General features: G+C 41.5%; 1 protein-coding gene across 21 annotated transcripts in view; it reads right to left on the bottom strand.

The window, feature by feature from the left end:
• Cac (calcium voltage-gated channel subunit cacophony) overlaps positions 1 to 25,839 on the bottom strand; it is a 192,370-nt gene that overhangs the window by 2,254 nt on the left and 164,277 nt on the right. For 7 of the 21 annotated variants that reach the window (XM_076430215.1, XM_076430224.1, XM_076430259.1 and 4 more), the window contains 12 exons: positions 25,718 to 25,783; positions 24,143 to 24,234; positions 22,090 to 22,574; positions 21,820 to 21,924; positions 21,325 to 21,428; positions 19,269 to 19,325; positions 11,336 to 11,529; positions 10,234 to 10,588; positions 6,940 to 7,067; positions 5,691 to 5,866; positions 5,140 to 5,172; positions 2,377 to 2,890 (listed from right to left, as the gene is read on the bottom strand). In XM_076430215.1, the coding sequence (XP_076286330.1) occupies positions 2,377 to 2,890; positions 5,140 to 5,172; positions 5,691 to 5,866; positions 6,940 to 7,067; positions 10,234 to 10,588; positions 11,336 to 11,529; positions 19,269 to 19,325; positions 21,325 to 21,428; positions 21,820 to 21,924; positions 22,090 to 22,574; positions 24,143 to 24,234; positions 25,718 to 25,783 (2,309 nt within the window). Of the gene's footprint in view, positions 1 to 2,318; positions 2,891 to 5,139; positions 5,173 to 5,690; positions 5,867 to 6,939; positions 7,068 to 10,233; positions 10,589 to 11,335; positions 11,530 to 19,268; positions 19,326 to 21,324; positions 21,429 to 21,819; positions 21,925 to 22,089; positions 22,575 to 24,142; positions 24,235 to 25,155; positions 25,248 to 25,717; positions 25,784 to 25,839 lie in introns of all 21 variants that reach the window. The other 14 variants (XM_076430272.1, XM_076430266.1, XM_076430353.1 and 11 more) reach the window with 10 other exon arrangements.

Raw genomic sequence — 25,839 nt, forward strand, 5'->3', positions numbered from 1 at the left:
TTAAATCGTGGACGTCTTTACGCGGAATGAAATCTTGGGCGGGGTTTGGAATCGCAAACGATGTATCGAAATTCTAATCTTTAACTCATTATCTACTGTACGTTGTTGGAAAGAAGACTAGCGAAACGGCACAGAGGCAAGGCTACTCTCTATCACCACCGATTCGATTAGTATGGGCGACTGTTTGGCGTGCCCTTCTGACCAATACGAGCAGCATTCCTTTCACTCGTCTTCTTTCTAGCAACTAGCAACTCTTTCCTTCTCTAAGACATGCTAATTCAATGGGGGGTGGGGTAACATGACCGGGGTTCTATAGGGGTTCAATCTACAGGGCTAATAAGATTAACTTTGATGTGAAAACAAATCGATGGGAAAGGTGAAATTAAAAATTGGTGGTTAGGGAGGACCGATCGAGTTCGGAGAACTAGGAGAAGACAAAGATCAAGGTGAAGGGAGTACTCTTCGTCCACAAGAAGATGGCAGAAGATTTGACAGTGGGGGAACAGGGGATCTCCAAGATCCCACTCTCAACATTAGAACTATAGAGCCGTATCGAGTCACGAACAATTCGTGAATAAATTCGTATGGACATGAGAAAATGCTGAAATCTGTTAGGAAACATTATTCACCTAGTTAATACACTCCTCAAAAGAATTAAGGGAAATTGCTACTAGTTTACACGATCCTAACTCCAGCCCAAATTGCTGTATCGATATTGTTAAACAATGGTTTGAAAGCGTGAAACCTCTAGTTTCGGATGCCCTGTATCAAATTGTTGCCATGTTGGTTTTTTACAAAGTTATAGCGAGATAAAGACAACATTGACGGTTAACAAAAGTTTTGTGCAACTTTGTAACATCACGCGGGGAGAAACAAATTTTTTTTAAAAATCGCGATAATATCATTTGGAAGGGCTATCTTTCCTGTGTAAAATGTGTGGTTGTTGATTATTGTGCGATTTTTTTTATTCGAGTTATTCGACATTGAAGTAAATATTGGCTTTCTAACTTTAACTGGCTCCAGAAAGCGAAAAATTATCGTAGAATCTTGTGCAAAAAAGCAATAGAAAGAGCGTTTCTTTCTCTTCAAGGCACTTCGTTTGTTTTTTCAGTTTCATTAACATTTCGATATACCAGGTGTTTCTGAAAGATATGCTTAAAATATGCACAATTTCCATGATTCCTTTAACTTGCTATATCTCGGCAAGAAATGATCGCAATACCATGATCCGAAATTCAGATTGAAGCAGAGATTCTGCCGATTCGATTCAGCACCCCATGAACTCGCTGCGACAATTCTTTACCTATGGCAGTTTTGTTTGAAGTTAGTGATTCGCAGAAATTACCGCGTCACGTACAGCGGCTGCATGACGTCTCTGAATTCTGAATAAACTACCGCCGGCGTTAGTATTACCCAAGACATACCGCGTGGAGGCTGCTCGGCCGAATTTATGCCTCTTTTGTGTATGTGTGCATGTGTGTGTGACACTGACTACTTAATTAACAATCTTAATAACGTGTGTTACCACCTCGTTTATGAATAACACACACGCCTTTCGTGTGTAAACTAGTAGCATATTTTCGGGTTCGCAGAGGTGATTCCTTAAGGATGTTCTGGAGGTACAATGGGAGACAGAAGTACAAGAAATTCGAAATCCATCAATATATTGGCAATGAAAGCCATTCATGAGTATATTTTGCATTAAACTTTTGCGAATACGGTACCCTCTGTGGTCTACACTTGTCGCGTTTCCATGCTAGTGAGATACAACACGATAAATTTGACGTTTTGTAACAGTTTATAATTTTTTTGCTCTGTAACTGTTTAGTGGATCCTAATAAATGTTTAACATAATTAATTACATAATTTTTACTACATATAAAAAAACTGGAGTTTCTAGTTGCGTTTTTTCAAGGTTTAAATAGGGTTTGAAATGGAATTTTATGAATTCTCCATAAGAAGACGTGTTAAAATGTGCAAACTTTAAGTTGCTATAAGTCTTAAACGGTGCAGTGAATCGAACCCAAACTTTGGTAATTGCATTAATTTAGTAAGAATTGTATCTTGTCAAATTTTCAAAAATTTTGTCGCGTTTTTATGTACCTCCAGAACATCCTTAATCTTTCGAGGAGTGTATTTTTTAATAAGATTTGTACAAAAATCAGCAAGTGATTCCAAACTTTTAGCCGGTAGCGTAAATACATCGATCTCGTTTAGGGCTCGATAGTTCTAGCGTCAACGTCATCCGAGTGGGGATTGTAGGTTCTGGAGGGACAGCGAGACATCAGTGGGGATATCAGACAGTGGGTCATAGATACCTACGAGATTCTCTGTGTCGTCTTCTCGTGGACGCATGATAGATTGACAGGGCCTCACCTGGGTGTCCTCTGCTTAGCCTGCGGCTGCGGCTTGTACCCGTTGGGCACCGGGCTGGGCAGTAGTCGGCCCCCGCGCCCAATCGCGACGGCCTGTTCGAAGCTGAGCGGACAATGGCTCGGTTGCATGCCTGGCACGAAACCAGGTGGCGCTGGATGCATGCCTGGCGGCAAGGGCACGTGGGGCCCACTCATCAGATGGGGCCCGTGGGTCGGAGACGCGTTCAGCTTCGGGAAGTTGATGTTCGCCGGTTTGAGCTGCAGGGTCGGAGGTTTGTTTGGCGTCGGTGGCAGTCGACGACGAGGTTCCCTCCTGGTCGCTAGCACCGGATGACTGTGCTGATGGGGATGATGCCGATGATAATGCTGGTGCGGGTGGGCGGGCTGCCGGCCGCCAATGGGGCTGGGACTTCTCGAACGCTGCTCCAAACTGGTCGTCCCGTAATGTCGACCGTGCTCGATTTGGCGAATGGGACTGGGCGTCCTGGCAGGACTCGTCGTCGCGCTCCACGGACCTGACGAAACACGTCGTTATTGTTTCTGGATAATGGAAGACCTTCTGTCCACGATGCGTCGCGTCAGAGAAGCGCACCTTTCACCTATGCCCCGTTAAAAGTGTACAGGGTGTCACGGACACCATAGCGCGATTCTACCAGAGGTGGGCATCACTTGGCGAAACACAAATATTTCAAATACCATTTAATATTTTCGATTTTATTTTGCTTAAAGAAAATAGTATTTTAAATAAGATATACAATTTCGAAAATAAAATATTTCTATTTTGACAATCTGAACCTCAAAATAAAATATTTCTATCTCAACAATTTGATCCACAAAATAAAATATTTCTATTTTAACAACCAGAAACACGAAATAAAATATTTTACTTTTTGCATTGTTATAATACTCTGGGAAACCGCATAAACATACAATCTATCTTATCGTTAAGAAACGATTTACACTCACAAATGTTTGAATTTGAATAATTATTTTCAGCAATAATATTTAACATTGAAATTGAAAATAAAGACAAAATATAAATATTTTCAATATTCTTCAAATAAAATACTATTTTCAAAAAAATTACTGCATCAAATAAAAATTATTTTTTCAAAAATTACTGCATCGAATAAAATATTATATTTTCAAAGTTATACACATTCTTTAAAAAATAAATAGGATTATTTACTATTTACAATTTAAAATACTATTTTCCCCAGCTCTGGATTCTACACCCCCGATTTAGTCGAAAATGACATAACCTCCCACAAAATTGATCTTGAACGTGAAATACAAGGTAAAAAAAACCAATTTCTTTTAATCGTGTTTTACTGGTCATGAGGACCAACTTTGTGAGAGGAACTCAACCGTTGTTTTCAAAAATGATGTTGAAGTTCATATAATATTTTGAAACACCTCTCTGTTTATAATATTCTTCCATTTCATAGTTTATAGCAATGAGCTAAATTATATGATATAATTATATAAATTTGTGACACCCTGTACAGGAAGCAGAGACGCGTTTGCGACGACAGCAATATTGACGTCTCTTATCAATTGGCTGCAGCACTTCGACGTGTAAACTTCTCTGCGGTGACTTATCGTTGGACAGACGGCCTAAGTTGCCTCGTGCGTTCCCTATTCAGCTTCTAGCCTAAACTCTCAGACCTACGGGTAGACGCTATCTGCGATACGAAAGGGGATGCCGAGCGCCATTCGACGGGAATACGAGGAAGAGGGTCGAGATATCGCTAGCTATCGTGTTGAACGTCTTCGGTATCTACGACTAGCTATACCCTTGTAGATCAGAGCACCAAAAGATAAGAGCACCTAAAGCGGGGCTTGAAAACTGTCTGTGGTATCGACTACGGTTCTTGAAACGGTTCTGGAGAACCTTTGCCATGTTTCTCTAATTTTACTGTTCGAGATCCGACATTTCGTATGCAACAACCTTGCAGACCCAGTGTTTTCGGAACCGTTTCAAGCCTAAAATTTCGAGACAGTCGGTCGAGTAGACCGTTCAGGTGATAGGTGCAGTTCTTGTGCATTTTACGGGTTCAATGTTCATGCTGGGACGGTTCTAATCGTTGCTGGTCGATCCGACCAATCGGCGCACCAACGAGCCACATGCCACTTTTCTAAGGGGATCTCTTTCGAATAATGATTTCTCTTTCTATTCCGAATTTCGCGGTTGTGTTGCAGGGATCGTGCTCGTTCTACAACTGTTGCCATGTCCTTTGCTACTCTATAATCCTCTATTCTACAGGTCCTGGGATAGAAATTGAGAGAGAGAGAGAGAAACAGAAACAGATGCATTCTCCTACGTGTGTAGGTGTGCCGAGTGTGCTGGTGCGCTGTCGGAAGCCTGTGTGTGCGAGTATCTAATCCCGTGCACGGTGGGCGTTCGTGTGAATAGATACAGAAAGATTCGAGAAACAAAAAAATCAGAACAAGCGTCGTTCGACTAACTGCGAGCCTCGTCTTTCGTTAGCGTTTTAACGGGTGTGTGGGTGTCGCGTGGAGCAGACAACAATCTATTCCGTGTCGTTATGTGACTCTGTGAAGTTTGTTTTTGTGTGTGTGTGTGTTGGTTGACGTGTAAAAAGAATAGAAGAGATAGATAGAGAGATAGAGATAGAGATAGAGAGAGAGAGAGAGAGAGAAAGAGAAAGATTGAAAGCCAAACGATCGTAGTCGAAGTACGTGAGTAATAAGAAAATTGCTTCGGAACAGGGAATTCAAACGGAGTTGCCAAAGAAATTACCATCGTCGTAATAGTCGCAGTGGTCGTAATAGTCTTTGTAGGCGCATAACAGAACAAAACGAAGAAACGTATTACATCGAGTGACACAGAGCCTCTGCCTCTTGCGAGTTACACCATTTATAGCGGCATTCGTATTTCAAACGAGCCGCGAGCCTGTGAATCTCCTTTGTTTTTCTATCTGTGAGAGGTTCGATCGAAACTCTGACAGTAAATTATGGTTACCTGTTCTATTCATTGATTTTCGGCGCTGAAACTCGAAGGTCGACAGAAAATCGCTCCAAATGAACGTTCTTTCGAAGAAGGAACTAGTCTCTCAATCCTTTAAAAAATTCTATAACGAAAGAACCACACAGATTACAATTTATAAACAATTCCAAAGGCAAGACTGAGACGCCTAGACATTGTTCATGAAACAACGAGAATCTAGAGACTGTTTGATCGATCAGCGATCGATTCTGTCGCTGAAAGGAGATTCTCGGCTCGGACCCGCTCGTGAAAGAACTCGTATCGTTGCACCGCGTTCCCGTTCACTTATCATTTCTGTCTTGTACCTCGCCTCCAGGGCCGGTGGTTGTAATGTGACTGTGGATGATGGGTGTGCCGTTGAAGCTCGACCACGTTGCTGACCGTGTCGCTGAACCCCGGTCCATCGTGGCGATAGTAAGCGTGATGATCGTTCCTCGTTCGACGCGGCGACTGCGACCCGGGCATCACCGGCGAGTGCCTTCTACGGAAAGAAATGAATAGACTCCAATGAAGAGATTCAATGAATAGACTCAATGAATAAACTCAATAAATAGACTCAATGAATATACTGAACGATGTAGATTCAATGAGTAGGTTCAATTAATAGATTCAATGACTACATTCAATGAGTAAAGTTAATGAGTAGATTCATTGAGTAAAGCCAATGAGTAGATTCAATTAATAGATGCGATCATTAGATTCAATGAGTAAAGCCAATGAGTAGATTCATTGAGTGAAGTCAATGAGTAGATTCATTGAATAGATTCGATGATTAGATTCAATGAGTAAAGTCAATGATTAGATTCAATTAATAGATTCAATTAATAGATTGAATGATTAGATTCAATGAGTAAAGTCAATGAGTTGACTCATCGAGTAAAGTCAATGAGTAGATTCGATGATTAGATTCATTGACTTTACTCAATGAATAGATTCATTGAGTAAAGTCAATGAGTAGATTCAATTAATAGATTCGATGATTAGATTCAATGCGTAAAGTCAATGAGTAGATTCAATTAATAGATTCGATGAGTAAAATCAATGAGTAGATTTATTGAGTGAAACCAATGAGAAGATTCATTGCGAGAAACCAATGAGTAGATTCATCGAGTAAAAACAATGGGTAGATTCAATGAGTAATGCCAATGAGTAGATTCAATTAATAGATTCGATGATTAGATTCAATGAGTAAAGTCAATAAGTAGATTCATTGAGTAAAACCAATGAGTAGATTCAATTAATAGATTCAATGGTTAGATTCAATTAATAGATTGAATGATTAGATTCAATGAGTAAAGTCAATGAGTTGACTCATCTTGTAAAGTCAATGAGTAGATTCGATGATTAGATTCATTGACTTTACTCAATGAATAGATTCATTGAGTAAAGTCAATGAGTAGATTCAACGAATAGATTCAACGAATAGATTCAACGAATAGATTCAACGACTAGATTCAACGAATAGATTCAACGTATAGATTCAACGAAAAGATTCAACAAATAAGCGTGTATCTTTGGCCAGGATTTCAGGATTTCCGGGTGTATGTACCGTACCTTAAACTGGGTGAACGCGACGGATGTCTAGCTGGATGGGCAGGCGGATGAAGTCTCTCTGCTGCGTGTGTGAGACTCTCGAGACTACCGGCTCGCGAGTCGCTAACCACGACGTCCTGAAGCTCCATCTAAACGAACAGACTCGTCGATTAGGGAACACCGTACCAAACGAGCAAAACTTTGGTCGAGGAGATTTAAAAGGATAAGTCGGGGTGTTCAAGAGCCGGTTCTTTGCCTTCGGTACTAACGATTTCCGCCTCGCGCGCACGAATCATCTTTCTCGACTCGAGACGCCTTTTGCCTCCGGGAGCGACCTACCCCTGCGTCCAAGGTCCCTCCATCTGTGTCCTTGAACCGTTCTTCGTCTACATTCTAGCCAGAAAATTGGCATTGGATCCACTGATTGCAAGCTTTAGGACAGTTGGAGACAGTTTCGGACAATACGGGACAGCTTCTGAGTGGTCTTCATCATTGGAATTTTAGGGATTAGGGTTGTTCGTCTACATTCCAGCCGTAAAATCGGCATTGGAGACAGTTTAAGACAATTCGGGACAGCTTCTGAGTGGTCTTCATCATTCACAATTGGAATTTTAGGGATTAGGGTTGTTCGTCTACATTCCAGCCGTAAAATCGGCATTGGAGCCTCTGATCGCAAGCCTTGGGACAGTTGGAGACATTTTCGGAAAATTCGGGACAGCTTTTCTGAGTGGTCTTCATAATAGGGATAATTTTTAGGAATTAAAGTAGAAGAGGAGATCAGCGCGTGGATCTTTAAGGGCACCTGTTTATCGAGAGCGTGGAGCACTGAGGGTGACCTCGACGAAGGGGTTGGCCGCAGCATCGTGCTAAGTTGGCATTCGTTTGCTCGACGAGCGACAGTACACGTATAATCGCGTGGCAAGAAATGGGAAGAACAATCAGCGAAACTGGAGCAGAGTATAGACGGTATACAAGCACATGTGCGCGCGTGTTCAGAACAGGCATGCAGTTCAAAAAGAGTCTCTTCTCGGGCATGCACATGCACTCCACCGAGTAGTCTCGTTGTTTCGGGTTCTTTTTTTTTTTATCTGGGGTTCGATTCTCTTCGAGGGATCGAAAAGAAGACAGACAGAGAGGTTAGTGATAGGTAGATAGACAGATAGATAGGCGGATGGTGCGGAGTCTTCGTTCAGGGTTCCGGGTTTGTCGCTACCTTTCCAGTTCGGAGACTCGGTTTTTTTTCCAGAGGTGGTTTTACGAGATTTACTTACCGGGATTATGCGGACATACATAATGGAATTTACGACAAACAACGAGAGACACGGAGAACGAGGCACTCGCGGACTGTGAGTGCGGGCGTGAGTGCGCGAATGCTTCGTTGCTCTCGAGAACAATTCTCAAGGCTGTGAAAGCAGCTAGGGACAAGGGTGGGGTTACTCTAGTATTAGTATATATAGAAAATATATATATATATGTATATATAGAATATATGTACCGACGTCGAATATACTAAACGGTTAGAGATTCTCGTATGGAGGTCATGAGGTGGTGACAGGTGGTGGTTTAGGTTGTTCATCTAGGTGGCTCGCTAGACAAGATCGGTTCTAGATTCTCTTGTATTTACAGATACACACGCTAACGACGACCAAGATCGACTCGACGCACTCGTATTCTTGGATAGTCTATACTTTATCGTGTCACTCCACGAAATTCAGAAACTGTCACTCATCTCGAAGGGTGAAGTCTCTACTTTCACGCCCTTTAGTTCAAACTGCAAACCCTTCTGTATTATGAAACGGAGCGAGAAGTTGATCTTCTTCATTTAGCATTTGACGAATGAGAAATCACTCCATCCGTACCATTTTTATTTACCGCGTTCTCAGTGGGAACTGATAAACGGAAGTCTCCCCTTTACTACGATGACTTGAACGTTGATTTGCGATTGTACTTCAAAGGGTTACTTCTTCATCGTTCAGAACTTAGAGGAACAAGGAAATTTATATTTACTGTATTGTCTATACAACAACAATATATTTAGTAAGAGCCTGACTCGATGTTACAATCCAAGGCGTTCAAAGAAGAAAGAAATTTCTCTTCGGCTCCTGTTTCTTGAAACAAGTGAAGGAAATTCTTGTTTCGCAGAGAGACCCGCAGTCTGATCGCAACGAAAGATCATTCGCTGGACGAATTCTGAGTTATTGTTGTTTGAAATTTTTTAAATATTCCGTGTAGCAAGAGTTTTCATAAAAAAACGCCGAGTCGACCTCGATCCTAATCTATCACGCTGGATCCCGGTGTCCAATTGTCCCGATCGATCGGCCGCGGGAACGTAGTCGTGTCTCTAATTGTCTCGCGAGTCCGGATCTATAGATCTAAGTCTACCCTAAATGATCTAGTTTTGTCGTGTGAGCAGCGAACAGAACAGTAGCAGCCGATCGAGAAACGCACAACTGTGTGTATGTGTGGCTACGCGTATGTATGTATGTCTGTGAAGAACGCAAAGCTCCGTACTACCGAGGAGTGTTCCAAAAAAAGCTAATTAGAAGATCTAATTTGCGTAGTCTCGCCGAGCTAAGAGAAAGATGGCTTCCGTTCCGCGACGCATCCAACTCCGATCTAATCGGCCGCGACGATCGATCTAAAATCTAAGAGAAGCTTGCCGATCCGCGAAGATCTACCGACTCTACAGACACGCGCGGTCTACGATTCGCGAAGCTCGATCGCTCGGATTGTTGTACAGGATCTTTCATAGATCGTGGAACGATTCTCCGAGAGGATACTGCGAACTGAACCGAAAGGGACGAATTTGCAAAATTACTTCAAGGCCAGGCGAGTTGAACATTGTCACAGGCTTCAAACAATGAAGTAAACAGCAGAATAAATTTTTACCTCATCGGTTCGGTACGCAGGATTGCTCGTGACTGTGGATTTTATGCATTTTGGTAAGAATAAGTAGTTGAGATTAAAGAATGAAATTAAAATCCTGCGATACAGATCTTTATTCTGCGTGAAGATCCACAGTTCACTTACGACTAGCGGATTTTATGCATTTACGAGAAGAGCGAATAGAAGGAATGTGAAACAGTAGTATCATAGATTATTAAAAAATTTCTATTTGACTCCTGTGTCTTGCAATCGACGGAGACAATTTCTATTTTGCATAAAGATCCGCGGTCGATTCATGACGAATTGTGCCAGCCGTTATGGAACACCCTATACATCGACGTCTAAACGTGACCGATCGCGTGGGGTTCGATTAGAGCTATCGATATCTCGCGAGAGGGTTGTTAATTGAATTGAATCGAGCCAAGAGACCTTCTGGTAACGGATCGAGGAGCGAGGTGCGTAGGTTTTCTGGTGTTGATAATACGAGGGTGGTCGGTGAGCATGATGATGATGGTGAACGTGATGGTGATGGTGGTGGTGGTGGTGATGGTCATAGTATAGATCTTTGTCGGTATCGTAGTATTGGTCGTGATGGTGATGGTGGTAGTAGTAGTTTTGATCCTGCTGGGAGGGCACCTCAGCCAGCAATGGCTCTAGCTCGGGGGCGCGATCCTCGTCATTAACTACGGGTACAACCCCAGACCCACCCCCTCCCTGGCTACTCTCTCCGCTGCTGCCTAGTATATCGTACTGGTGGGACATCTTCCAGTTCACCTTTTTATTTCTGAAATCAGAACGCAGGCCAGATTAGCTCGATCGCCACGTTTCGATCCAATCTTCTTGACGCCTAGACCCGGTTCCGTCGCGAAATTTTCAACGATACACGCTCGTCCCTCCCTTATCACACGCAAATTCTTTTCTTATGGGAAAATTCCGCAAACCGGTAACCATATTACATTTGATTTAAAACATAATTCAAAGTTGTTTGATCACACGCAAATACTTTTTTTATGGGAAAATTCCGCAAACCGGTAACCATATTACATTTGATTTTAAAAAAAATTCAAAGTTCTTTAATCACTAAAAAAATTAATTGAACTCCCTCTAATTTCCAATACGCTACTTGAAAAAATTGCGAAAAACCGGTGACCATATTACATTCGACTTAAAACAAAATTCAGAGGTCTGTAATCACTAAAAAATTTATTTAAACTCCCTCTAATTTTTCTCATACACTACCTCACAGTCAATTTTGAACAAAATCCATGGAGCAGATTTTCCGGTATCATTACTATGTTAAAACAAAATTGAAAGGGTTGTAATCGATAAATTAATTGTAAATCAGCAAACTGATTACTTAAACTCCACCTAATTTCTCAAACACTACTTCACAATCAATTTTGAACAAAATCCACGGAGCAGATTTTCCGGAATCCCCACGTGACTCGAGAACCACGTGGCCGAGAAGCACGTGGTCGTTGGGCAAAATACACGCGTGGAGGGACGAGCTATTTTGAAAATGACGAGATACCTGTGCTCGGCGGCTGCATGGACCCCGAGGGTCCCATCGTCTTCCTCTCGGAGCTCCTTGCGTTGGTCTAGCTTCCTATCGGGCGTCGGCCGTACCACCGGCTCGAGGCTGTTCGCCCTACTTCCGGTCCCGTGACTATTTCCGGTGTGATTCACCGCCGTCACGTCCAGTATGCAGTTGAGGAAGGCCGATTGCTAAAGTCGAACGTGTGAAACCACACCGGCTATCAGAGCTGATCGACAGTGGTCGGTCGTTTTTATGTTGTTGTTTTTTTTATTTTTTGAGATTATTGTTTTGTTTTTCGATAGTTTCGCTACTTGGTATTGGTTCTCCGTATCCGGTCGATCGACGACGTTCCGACGATCGCTCGATCCACGAACCAATCCATGATTTATTCGGCACAACGGGGCTATTGTACAGGCACATACAGGCTTTCCTCGTCTTTCACCTTTTATTTCCTTTCGTTGCGCGGCCACTTTGGATCGAGAGAAAGAGAAAGAGAGAGAGAGAGAGACAGAGAAAGAGAGAGATGGGATATCGTTCGGATAGAGTTCGGATATCGGAGGGCTGCGCGATAGTGAAACAGTGTTAGAAAAACAGATATTCTTTTTGTTGCCCATCGGACGAATAAGATAAAATGTAGGCCATGCCATAAGAACACAGTAAAGAGTATAATATATCGTGACGGTGCGCTTAAAAAGTGTCGGCTAAGAAAGCTCGCGACAAGGCACGCATCTGAATAACTCATGTGTGTGTGTGCGGATACATGTACAGAGAGTTCAGACAAAATCGTGATGCGAATCGTTTTCTCATTTCATTTTTGGTTTTCCTTTTTCTTTCTTTTTGGTATAGGTGGATCGTACTCCGGCAAAGCCTGTATATGTATGTCAGAAGGTGCTGTATCTTACGTACAAGCACCTTAGGGTTTTATATTATTCGGTACTGTTCGTTTGTGTATAGATTAATATATACACGTGTATAGAAGATAAATATTGTATAATATAAGTTTATGTAATACGAGCGAGCGTACAAGTACGGTATGCAATCGGGAACACTGATTCGAGGGGAACGTTTCGCGACACTGTGGGGAGTATGCAAACGTTAGTAAGCATGCAACACATACACGTTGCGCGCGAACCGTTCACGTTCCTCTTATTTTTACACACAATTTGTTAGAAACGTCGAACGAGAGTTTATCCTCCTCCTTATCTGACAGATTCTGGAATACTTTTGCTATTTTTGTTTCAATCGTAGCTTCAATTTATTCCATCTTCATTATACTTTGTGTACTATAAATTAGAAACTAGTCACGATTAGAAATACGTTAACGTTATACTGTCCAGAAAGCTTTTCTTCATTCTTCTTTCCAATATGGTAATGATAATTTCAAGAAAAAGTATTGAAGATTAATAAATGTTCTGAAAAATTGAAGAACACCTTCGAATAAACGGAACAATATCCCTAATTACATTAATTTAAGTTCCACGAAATAAAAATAGCCTTTGCACACAGTCGTTTATGCAATTCCAGATATCTGTAGAAATATGAATAATATTCAATTGTATGTTTGATGAAAAATCATGGTGCGTCGTTAGAGGAACGTCGACGATTGGCGTACACCTCGTTCTAAACGTACCAATACACATTATGCGAACAAACCGTGGACAAACATAGTACACAAGCCAACCATAACGAACAAACGTGACAGGGGCGAGGGAGAGCTACACATGGGAGCTAATAATTTCGTATATACGATATACACGCTCATAGACAATCGTACGTATATTGTATATGCGTATTTATATATCGTATATACACACACATAAATGGCCGCAAGTGTACGTTTTCTTAATTAGCCTTCTGGACATGCCTATGCACGCCAGGGCACATTACTGGCTACAATTCATCTACTGTCAACTGTATACTCGCAACTCTGAATACTTTGAATACCAACAAATCTGCGCAAAGCGTTCTGCAACACTTTCCGCGCTACTTCCGTGCTGTCCGCAGCCGCAGAATCCTCACGCGGTTATGCCAAATAGCAATTTTTCTCGCAGGTCAACAAACGGTAAGAAACATTTTTACATTTTTCTGTGACAAGTTCGAAGATATGAAAAATCCTAGACGTACACAAAAATTCCGTCAGGTTTGAAAAAATCAAGAATTCTAGACGTACAAAAATTTAGCCTAAAAATTCTGTATAAAAATGGAGCACTGAAACAGTATCGAACTAATCTTTATTCAACATGTACAGGGTGTATAAAAAGTAATGATCATCCGTTCTGGGGGTGAATATACACCTCTGCATCGATGGACATTTGTAAGAGAAACTTGCCGGAAAATTGTTTATAACAATGAAACTTGTTGTTAAAGTTTGTTTTTGCATCAATACCTTCTACTCATCGAGAAGAGAAAACGTTTGAAAGGAGCCACTTGTCACAAACAAATAGTTATCGAGATTTAAGCTGTTAAAGTTCTTGCAAAATTTGATTGTGTAGAATTATACGTATAGACAAAAGCCTACTACTACTGTCCACACGACCGTGTCGATGAGACGGAACGTGATCGTGTGCGTGCTTTAAGCTAAACGAAATTTAAAGGGACATTCGTCGCTAGGCCCGTACCAAGTGATCGTCTCCCTGCCCATTCGAATCATAAAGAAGTTGCAAAATGTGAAAGAATACCTTATATCCATTGTTACACATAAGAATATAATATTAATCCTGGGTTATGAAATACTAATGTCAAGGTACTTAAAAATTTTTCAGAATCTTCTGTTCCTCCGTCGGATCAACAGGATACTGCCATTTGTGCGAATACGTCTTAATAAGTTTGAAGCACAACACAGCACATTATGCAAAATCGTGACAGCGAACGGGAAAAAGTTGCTCCGACCACGGTCAAAATAGTACTGCAGTTGTCACCTCGGTTTTTCATTTTGGTGGGAAATGTTGCATTTGCTAATTGGACGGGGGTGTGTCGGAAGGACTTTAGGTTGAGAAGTGGGGAAACTGTCAAAGAAATTCCTTTTGGCATTGTCTTCGGTCGTCATTGACGTGATTTATAAGGGTAGTCCGCTCGTTGCTTCGATGGGCCCGTCGCACGTGTTGTCGATTAGTCGGGGTTGAAGATTCGCATGCGTTTTTTGCTTGCTATAACGTCCTTTACAGGTATATCGCCTAATCCGCTGGACGAACAGTGAGGTACGGTAACATATTATCCCAACAAAAACATTCTGTAAACAGGAGCCAAGTTCTTATGGCCGTAAAAAGTTGTGAGATCAAACAAAATACGGCCAAGTTCGTTAGCTTAGAAATACCTCTTGCGATACTGAAAAAAGCGTTTGTAAAAATTAGTTTAAAAGAACGCTATTCAATTTTTAATGACTTACATGGAGGGCTAAATTATTCAAACTTGGCCGCTACCTAACACCTTTTATGGTCATTGGTTTAAAAAGTAACGGTCAAGTTCGTTAGCTTAGAAATACCTCTTGCAATACTGAAAAAAGCGTTGGTAAAAATTAGTTAAAAAGAACGCTATTTAATTTTTAAAGAGTCACATGGAGGGCTAAATTATTCCAACTTGGCCGCTACCTAACACCCTTTATGGCCATTGGTTTAAAGAGTAACGGCCAAGTTTGAATAATTTAGCCCTCCATATAATTCAGTAAAAATTAAATAGCGTTCTTTTTAACTAATTTTTACAAACGCTTTTTTCAGTATTGCAAGAGGTATTTCTAAGCTAACCAACTTGGCCGTAATTTGTTTGATCTCACAACTTTTTACTGCCATAAGAACTTGGCTCCTGTTTACAGAATGTTTTTATTGGGATTTCATCACTTTTTGTTGAATTACTGTTATCTCTGATTCATTAAATCCTAAACATTTTTTATCTTTAAGGTGGACAGTAAGTAAATTAATAAATGCATGTTCGTGTACTGCCTATTTGTATACCTTGTGACTTTGCAACTTTTTGCAACCGAGCTATTTTTATTTTTATTTTTTCAACCAAAATACGTTAAAAAAATTATACGGTAACATTTTATTATAATACAGATTTAATATTCTTATAACAATGGATATAAGGTATTCTTTCATATTTTACAACCTTAAATTTATGATTCAAATGGGCAGGGAGACGATCTAGCGACGAATGTCCCTTTAAATTTCGTTGCTCGAGGCACGCACACGATTATGTTCTGTATCATCGCCAAGGTCGTGTGGACTGTAGTAAATATAGGCTTTTGTCTATACGTATAACTCCACACAATCAAATTTGGAAAAACTTTAACAGCTTATATCTCAATAACTATTTGTTTGCGACATGTGGCTTCGTTCAAACTTTTTCTTTTCTGGATGAGTGGAAGGTTTTGATGTAAAAATTAACTTTACCGACAATTTTCTTTGTTATCAACAATTTTGCGGCAAGTTTCTCTTACAAATGTCCACCGATGGTTGTAGAAATCTCCACAGAGGTGTAGACTCACCCCTAGAACGGATGATCATTACTTTTAATACACCCTGTACTATAATGAAAATAAATAGAGGCTGGGACAGCACGGCGCTACAGGATGCTTCAAGTTCGAGAAAAACTTCCGTCGGAAGTCGATTCTCCCCTTGATCCGCGTCGAGAAGAATTCATCTCGTTCCCCGATCGGATCACTCGAAAAAAAAACAGAGTGATCGATCCGTCGAGAAAAATTCGAATCGATGCGAGAAACATTTGGTTGTTCACAGCATTGGTTTTGCTTCGAGAATCAAAAGATATATATATATCCCTGGTCGAAAACCGCTCGTCAATTCGAGCGTCTACTGCGTCAATTCGAGCGTCGGTGTTCGTGTGGTTTGTTTGCGTGTCCGCTGAGAAACCGGGTGTCGATCGTGTTCAAATTGTGGAAAGAAAACCGTGTTTGTATATCAGAAGCGGTCGTGTTCAGAGATAGAGAGAGAGAGAGAGAGAGAGAGAGAGAAAGATAGACAGAGAAAGACAGAGATAGAGAGCTACGGCGGGCAGCAACATTGAAATGGTGGAACCATTGTTTCTAATATTAATATTTCTGCGTTTATTCAGACTGGGTCAGAGACGAATTCAAGTGCGATTGTAGATTTGTTCACGAACAAGATTTCGATATTTTTTTAAACATTGTCCTACGACGAGAGCTTAGAATTAACAGTCTGGAGGAAATTTTGAAAAGACCAACAAGAAAAATTGTCCGAGTTGATCGTACGAGACAGAAGTTCAATAAAAATGTGCTTTTTCTAACAATTTTGATAGGTTCAACATAATAGGACAATATAAAACATTAAATCGTTTAAAGTTTTATTATAAGGGTGTCCCAAACATGCAGTCCTTTGGAGGAGGTACTACATATTTGGGACACCCTGTAGATTGCTTAGTAGAAAGTCCCTAAACTCCCTAAATCTACTATATTTTAACTGGTGTACTAAATATTTTTACGCGGTGCACTGAATGTATCAAAATCGAAAAATATAACTCTTTCCTTAAAAATAAAATGTTAATCGTTCCCCGAACAAATGTAAAATCGCGTACATCTCGAGTTCTTCCATAAACCCGTCTAACAAGCACATCAATCTTGAGAAAGAATGATTTCACCGTTCGATCTTGGAGCCCGCGGTACGTGTAAATAGCCAAGGCAACCTGTCTACCGAAAGACGGTACTCATCTAACTCGAAAATCGTCTATAGCCTCGTGTCTAATCTACGTGGCGATTGCGGGCGAGCCTTAAAGGGTGTACAACGGGCAATAAAGAGAGAGAGAGACTGGGATAAATCAACGGGAGAAAGGAGAGAGAGATACAGAGAGAGAGAGAGACAATCCAGCTAGCAAAGAACGTCGACAAAATTCTAGCTCGACTACTTCTACGTTGATCTTCTGGGAAACGAAACAAGGAAAGGATAGAATTCACAAGATAGAACAATAAAGAGAATGAGAGAGAGAGAGAGAGAGAGAGAGAGAGAGATAAACAGTTGGAAGTATCGTTTCGTTGCTGTAGCGAGATGGGAATCGAGAGAATGGACGTCTATGATATGCTCGATCTAGGATCGACTATGTTCGGGCACTATTCTAGACTAGATTAAAGAGAGACAGAGAAAGAGAGAGACGGGCTCGATCTAATAGACAAACGAGAAGTTCGCTAAAGACGGCTAAACCGTGACACTAAAGTAACACGAAGGAGCGACACACTCGAGGCAAAAGGCGAGCTAGTTGGGTGTTCTCCGGTGATCAATCCCGATCTAGATCGTTTCTACGAGGGCTCGATCGGCTAGGTGTAACTTACTTGCACGCAGCTAGATCGTGTTCTCGGGGACAAAGAGCCGATCCACGTGGGCGATGCCACGTGCGAACCACGCCCACGTGACACCGACACGACCACTAAAATGTTCTCGACGCGTTCCCGGCTTTCCGCGTCGCTTTCTCTTAAACACGCATAATCGTCCGAACATTTTGGAAAATGTCACGAAAATTTTCTCCGGAAAAAGAGAACGTTTTTGTGTAATTTGTTTCGGCGAGGACGCGGAAAACCGGGCGCGCGCGGCTCAACTAGTAGTTCAAGTATTAATCCTAGACTAATTGTTTATTATCTGAAGAGGAAAACGTGCTGTTAGAGAAAGGAGGTTCTTTGTAGGTAGAGACTAAAAAAGTTTCTAAGAGCTCTATGTGTCGTGTGAGACCCGACGGATGCTCTAGGTAAACTACTTTCTGTAATACGTCGAGTGCCTAAGGAAAGACGAAAAAAGTTCGAGCGTCTGTGTGTGTGTGTTCGTGGGTGTGTCACTGGCGATTCATTCTCGCAACTGTGGCTGTTTATTCGTTCTGCATTGCCGTTTTCTCTTGTCTCCTTGGCGAATTGAACGACAGCCACGATTGCGATCAGTCTGCTAACCGGGCTGGACGAGTTAGCTAGTTGAATATTTCGAAACGAAAACGATGTGTCCCAGTGAAACATATTTTTATTTACATTCAGAAAAGATTCAAATATCTGGCCCAGAATAAAAATTCATTGAACAGTTCCCCACAGATGCAATTTACAATCTCGATATTCGTAGATTAAAAAATTTGTATTTCACGAAAATTAGACTGAGTAGTTCTAGTGTATGATTCTTTCTCTGTAGCCGTATAATAGTTATCTCCATTGATGCAAACTGTATCAATACTGATCAGAATAATATTCCTCGTTGAAGCATAGAACGATTTTGTATGAAATTGTGGTCGAATTTAATGCTCGAAGAAGGCAAAATTTTCAATTGTCAATTTCAAGATGCCCCCGCCCGGTTAACAGGTGGAGGTGGTGAGAGAAGGTGAGAAACGAATGGACAGATGTCTACGATGCGAGAGGTAAACGAAGATTAAAGAAGATGTTCGTGTGAACGGTGTTTCGTGGATCAATCGTGTGCGTCGTGTTGGTCGATGCATAGAAAAAGAATTGTACAAGACCGGAGAAAAGATACAGGGCAGAGATACAACCGCCGGTTTCTATAGAATATGGCTGTTCGAATCGGAACTCTACGGTACAGAATTTATGTACAGAATCGATCGATTCCCTCGAATCGACCGGTCTCTAAATACATTTCTCGCGAGTATGTACACGAACGAGATTGAATGTGGCTTCTGTGTCTCTGCGCGAGTTAACGATCAAGTGAAATATATCAAAGAAATGAGAACGGTCTTATGTACAAGGAAGATCGACCGATAGCAGCGTTCACTTGACGATTTCAATAGTGTATCGTCGATCTTTGAATTAATTAATCAAGCGGTTCAAAGCGGCGATCGGTGGATCCTCGATCGAGTTAAAAAACTGGTGTGTGAGAAAGAAAATGGGTGAGACGTTGTGGAAAGAAAAGAAACGAACGAAAACGAGAAAGGAAACGTGTGTATAAGATGATAATAAGTAAGAGAAAAGTTTAAGTACTACCGCCTGGGCTGCAGGACTTTGCCCAGCATTATCGTTATCGATAAGATCGTTATCGTTCTGGAAAACAAAGAGAAAAGACACAAAGAGATGATTGAGAGCTGCGTGAACATCCTCTTGTCTGGGTATAACAATTACATAAACCTAGTCTGTAGTCAATATTAATAATAATCAAAAAATCATAAGAATAATAGAACGATATATAATAATATAATCGTATTTAAATTACTCCTACACTAATGTCACAATAAGAACAATGATATATAGTAACAAATAACAGCGAACGTAATCTCTATATATCTGAATAAATTGACAGATCTATAAAACTCGCTCAGATTTGAGACTCTAAAAAACTCAAAACTCAAATCTGTATTATAATACTCGTTTTCTATGACTCGTTAAGTGGGTAAACACGTAAATCAATTCAACACACAGATTCTCCTCTAATGATCTAGTATCGTAAACTCATTCAAAGAAACCACGTATCGTCCTAAGTCTCTAGAGAAGTGGTTCGTAACTCGCGTCGATCTATCGTCCGCTCGTCAAATTAAATCTCGATGATTTTTGTTAGTCAGGTAAACCAGATTCCGCAAGCTCTCTTTCTCTATTAGAGAAAATAGAGATGAGCAGACGATGTATCGACTGAAAACACAATCTACGTCGACCTGTTCACGAGGGAAATCGAATACAGATTCTCTACGTATATTAGTCAAATCGTTATTCTCTAATTTCCCCAGAGATAGAGAATATGAATTTCTGTTCAGAGTCGATCGAGTGGGATCGAGACCATCCAGTGAACAGGTCGATCGGTTGCACCAAATCTGCATCGTGACGTTCAAGGAGGGGTGACACATCGAACTGCTTTTCTACACATATTGAATCTGGCTAATTCGACAGAGATTTCTCTTCCTTCGTTCGAAACTGATCGAATCTAATCACGCGATCGGTCGAATTCGTTCTCGCGACGATTGAACGTGATCCTTGAGAAGATCGAACAGGTCGTTGAGAGAACGATCGCGACATCGATATTTTCTTCGGTCGTTCGAACACTTTCGCAGCCGAAAAGATTGCACATATCTATGCGTATCTCTCGTTTCTCGATCACACATTGACAACTTCGCGATTGCAATAAATAATGGTATTTTTCTTCGAAGAAAAGTTCCGTTTGCGATAATTTTGTTAAAAGATATAGTACAGCGATAAACCTAGCCTCAATGTAATGCATGGAGCTTCTATTTCTGCGGTACGAAGCGAATAAAAATTGAGCAACGATTGAAATCTTTGAAACGTTTGTAAAAATATTAATAAATTTCTCTAGTGACAGAATTGACCACAGATTTGAATATTGAAGCCTCCTTCTCACAACGATTTCACATTAGAAATAGCGTGACTATTTTTTGAGTTTATAACTCTCTCATCCGCTGCGACATTGTGTCACTGAGAAACGAAAGACAGCCAGTGCTATCTTTCAGACTGGGAGTGCAGATCCGAATCCACGAAATTCTCGTCACTACTGAGCACACAGTCAAATACAGCGTCAGAACACGTTATGGGACTCGGGAGGGGAGCTTAGAATCGCATTTTCTAATCTAGTCCTTTCAATTTGAAGCTTCGCTATCATCAACGATTCATCGTCGATGGCTATCGAATCAATGAACAACGAATAATGTTCCAAACGCCATCGCAACTCCGCGATGCTAAGCTTTCGTGGGTGGTCAAGAAGCTACTCTGGAGTAGTTGGAGATGTTCTATTCGAGACGTGAGTTTCACATCGGCCATGTGAAATCCTATCACGAAGTAAGCGAACGACAAACATCCATTCGAACTGGGCCCTCGGCTAACTCCCACGAGTCTCTCATGCTCGAAAATCCGATCCAATCCGATAAACAAGATCGATATCGATCGAAAACACAGAGAGATTAGAGTGAATCGAGAGAAGAGTCGTAGGAGCACAGCACGGAGGTTCTGCTCGTCTGAATAAAAGACATATCGCTAGGGTTTTTCGAAGTTTCGTACGACTTGAGACACACCCGGAAACAAAGACTGTTAGGACACTCACCTGTCCGGTCGATTCTATCTGACCAAACCTGGTCGTCTTCCAACTGTCGAGTATCAGAAGGCAGACGTATATCTTACCAACGGTCAGCTTGTCTCTGCCTAATTCTGGAAAACCAACGAATTCGAGTAGTTAGACCTGTTCTCGCCGAGTAGATCTAGACCGAGCATGGTATACAATTTCTGGAATTGCTAAATTTCGAAGACTGCCTACCCTTTTCTCAAATATTAAGGGCTTCAATACTGAGCACACTCAGGATTGACTAGGTAAACTTTTGTCCTGAAAGCTCCCTGAACTGTCTCGATGGCAATACTTTAGTGAAAAGGATAGAAAAAGAGACAAAATACTGTCTAGTCTGCTTCCTCTGTGCACAGTAGGCGTAGCCCTTTCTTAGTGGGCGTGGCACCGCAGCTCCCAGAGCCACAACAGTGCTCCCCAAAGGAAATTCGTACTCATGCCCGATCTAGATCTCTCTTTAGCTACAATGACTGCTTGTACCTTCATTCCTAGGTATCAAAAGGTCCAAAATTTTTTTCGCCTGCAGCGGCCAGATACTTCTGATCGTGTCCCTCAGTTCCTCGTTCGCTTGATTCATTTCGTCGGCTGAAAAGAAGTGCCAACATCAAATACACTCGCAGCGACATCCAGACGATTATAGTGAGTCAATGACAATCTATTCGACCATATGATGATCATTAAGACTGCGGATTTTATGCATTAATGGTAAAAATCAAATACAAAACGTCGATCAATATTGCAATTAAATACCGCGTCTCATCTTGATGCTGAGATTCTCGCGGATCAGGGCGAACAGCGTGGTGGTGAACTTGACCTTCCCGTCGCTGTCCACCGGCATGTTCATCCTGATCAGCTTTTTATAAGCTAGCCGGTTCGGGCACTTGTTGCCAAACCCCAACGGCGGGTCCATGTTCTTCAGCATGTCGTACATCTCGGTGTAATGGATCTTTCCTGTCGCGCTAGGATCGTACTCCGCCCAAATCCTGACGAACTCGTCGAGATGATGAGCGCCGAGGATCGACGAGTCTCTCGTCAGGTAGTCGAAGTTGTCCATGATGACGGCCACGAACAGATTCAGCATCAGGAATGAACAGAAGAAGATGAACGAGACGAAGTAGGCGTACGCTATGTTCGAGCCGCAGCCGCCCGCCTCTTGTTTGCCAGCTTTCACGTCGCACGGACGTCCCTTGATGCACGACAGCATGATGTTCGGCCAGGCCTCGCCGGTAGCGCACCTGGCAATGTCATTCGGTTATTGTATTATTCCAATTTCACATTTCCAACACACTTTCACGCACCCATTCCAATCACACGCTCACGCAGTCTTGGAATTGGCTAAAGATACTTGGCGCGACCGGCGATTTCGAAAATCTACTATATCCTTTCACCGATAGCTGGACTACGGATCTTTATGCGAGATCAAAATTGGATGTGTTCGAAATTCTTGCGATTTTTATTGTGATCGTGGCAAGCTGATTTGACCAATTCGAAAGAGTACAAAGATCGAACAAAATTCGAGGATATTTTTCTCAGCTTTTTGAAGTTATTAAAGAAGGAAAGAATTCTACAAGTTCCTTGCAATCGGTATAAACAATTCTTATTTTGCATAACGATCTGTACGATTTCAAGATTTGAATTCTGATGATTTAATTTTATTCATTGTATTAGCTCTTAATGTTTTCGAATAGTTTTTAGAGTTATTTCTGAAGATCCTGTGAAGATTAAGTAAATTCTACGCGATTTCCAATGTTCTATACATCCAGAAGAACAAATTTATGCAACAATAATGTTTCTTAATATTTTGGAAATCGCCGGGTGGCTGATCGCCGCATGCAATTTCAGCGAAAGCACGTCGACAGCTCTGTAGCCTCTATGAAATACTTCGCGCCTAAAGTACCACTACCAGCTCGTTATACTTTCGAGGATAAAGCGCAAACGTTTCCTAACGAGGTTCTCTGACAACGAGCGTTGTTCGAACAACGCCGAATGGAATCGATCTTGATAACGCACCATGCAAGCATCATCAGACTGATTCCTTTCTGATTAACACCAAAAGCATTTCAATTACAGGCTGAGCAAGGCTCGACCGATTCTACTCGCTTCTAATTACTTTTCTGTGTTTGGTGAGGCGTAGCTTAGTCCGTTTACGTTCGTGTGTTGCATTCCCGAAAATTCTTACTTTCCGTTCGACAATCTTGGAAGAATTGGAAATTGAGTCGCGGCGCGAGTGCTTTGCGGAGAAGCTGTGCTATTTTCTTCCTTTTTATCGTTCGCGTGACTGTACTTCTAGATGAAATGATAGATAGCTTCGTCATTAGATTCTTGGAGAAGGATCTTGAATGTTCCACTTTGATTTTTAACATTGATTTTCATTATTATGGCTTTTCTTTGTCGTCCAGAAGTCCCTTGAAAATGAAGAAAATTCTTGTCGATTGTATTCCTGAGTTCCTCTTCTGTAATTATTGAAATTATAAGAATGGTTTTGCAAGAAATTATTACCAGAGCGACATGTCTATTGTCATTCAAATCTGTTTCGAATTTATCACATCAAATTTCACTTAATTCTTAAATTCATTTAATTACTAATAAGTGTTAATTCAGCTTATTTTAGCGAGTAAAACGCTCTCGAAAAATCTAATGACATCACATCGATGCTATCATTCTCACCAGGAGCACACAGGCCGATCAGGTGACGCGCAACATAGAACAGGTGTGAAAAAGTAGAATAGAGAAAAGAAAACGTGTTTTCGGCACGCGTGTTCTTGCGATCGTAGCTGCCTGCTGGATCAGCTGCATTACTTACCGAAAAAGCAACATCAGACCTTGAATGAAGCTTTGGAAATTGTTGTGCTTGGTTATAGAAGTCTCGGGGTCCAGCGCGATGTTACCGAATACCTGAGGGACCGAGAAACAAAACAGAAAATGGCCGCGCGGCCACAGGGCACGCACCGCATTAGCAAGATTCCATCATCTTCGACGCGGATCGGGTTTTGTTTTTTTTTTTTTAAATTACGAAATCGCAAACTTCCCGACCGTGATCCAGTCTTATTCATGAACGATTCTTGTAACGTCACAAATGATGTGTCCGCGTTTGTGATAGTGTCTGTCGGTCTACCCTCTAAGAAGATACGCATACACACATATTAAATTACGATCTACCAACTGGTCCTTACTTTTTCGACTGTTATCAACTCGCGGGTCCTCGAGAGAACTCCACGATCATTCTTGTCAATTCGACATCTCTTTTTCTTGCTGAACTTTATGTGCTTGTTTTAATAAATTTTGTAAAGTTGTTTGAAACAATTGTTTGAAAGGAAGTAAAGTAACTGGAGCATTAGGAGATTGTAATCCACAAAGTAACCTTGAAGAATTTGTGAAGACTATTAGAATTTGAGATGTAGTAAGAACAGCTTGAATTTAGCATCCAAAAATTCGCACGATCGCGTTTCTCTCGAGTGCACCGCAGCAACGTGATCAACTCCAACAATCTAGAGCAAGCATCTCTATGGAACAACTGTGTCTATGGGGACGTCTAATCTGCAGGGTTCAATTGCAACAGACTGACACGTCGAGCAGCTTATACTCTCGATGAAACCTCATGCGAACAGCCCAAAATTCTACGAGAACCGGCGATCGATCGCGTCAAACAGTCCCTCAGTTTCGTCCTTCTTTTTTTCTTTCTTTTTTCCTCTTTTTCTCTCACCGAACGAAACCAAGGTTCGAGGTTCACGCGATCGCACAGGTCGCTCCGACTGGTCAACGAGTCTTTATCGCTTTACCCGGACGTGTATCTCTGCGTTCAGCTGCTCGACTCACCGAAAAAGCAACATAAGACCGGCGAAGAAGGACTGAAAGTTGTTGTGATCATCGATCGCTGTTCCTGGATCGTTCGATATATTGCCGAAGACCTGACAACGGAATATTCAGATTGGTCACTAGTGCTCGCCGGTGTTCTCGCGCCTGTTCGTTTCACCTGGCTCTCTAATTATACTTCACTTTACTTAATCATCGACGCCCGTTCGGTTTCGCTCTGCGCTTTCGAGATCTGGATCGCGTGGAAGCGCGAGACCACAGATGATAGAGGGAGACTATCCAAACTTCCCTATTCTTTTTTTATTAATCTTTAATCCTGCTCTTTTCATGTACTCAAATTTTTCGGACGATTCTGCTGTCGTGAAACATTGCAACTTTAGTCTCTCTATAAGATTTCTTTATACAGAAATCTTGTTTCACCAAAAACCCCCAAACATCCCCGAATTTTCGAGCGGATCGTACGTGGATAGTCTTCTCTCGATTTTACTGGGTTCTCGCAGCTTTCCGAGGGTTTCTGGGGAATTCTGGTTGTCCATTCGCCGTGGCCTGATAGGGCACTACGTACCTGCATGCCGATGATCGCGTAGATGAAGAACAGCATCGCGATGAGGAGACAAACGTAAGGCAGAGCCTGTAAAAATAAAGCATCGTGTCATCGAATTCTACATTCTCGCAGAGAAAGATCGT

The sequence above is a fragment of the Lasioglossum baleicum genome, chromosome 1 (assembly GCF_051020765.1).
Source record: "Lasioglossum baleicum chromosome 1, iyLasBale1, whole genome shotgun sequence".
Lineage (NCBI taxonomy): Eukaryota > Metazoa > Arthropoda > Insecta > Hymenoptera > Halictidae > Lasioglossum > Lasioglossum baleicum.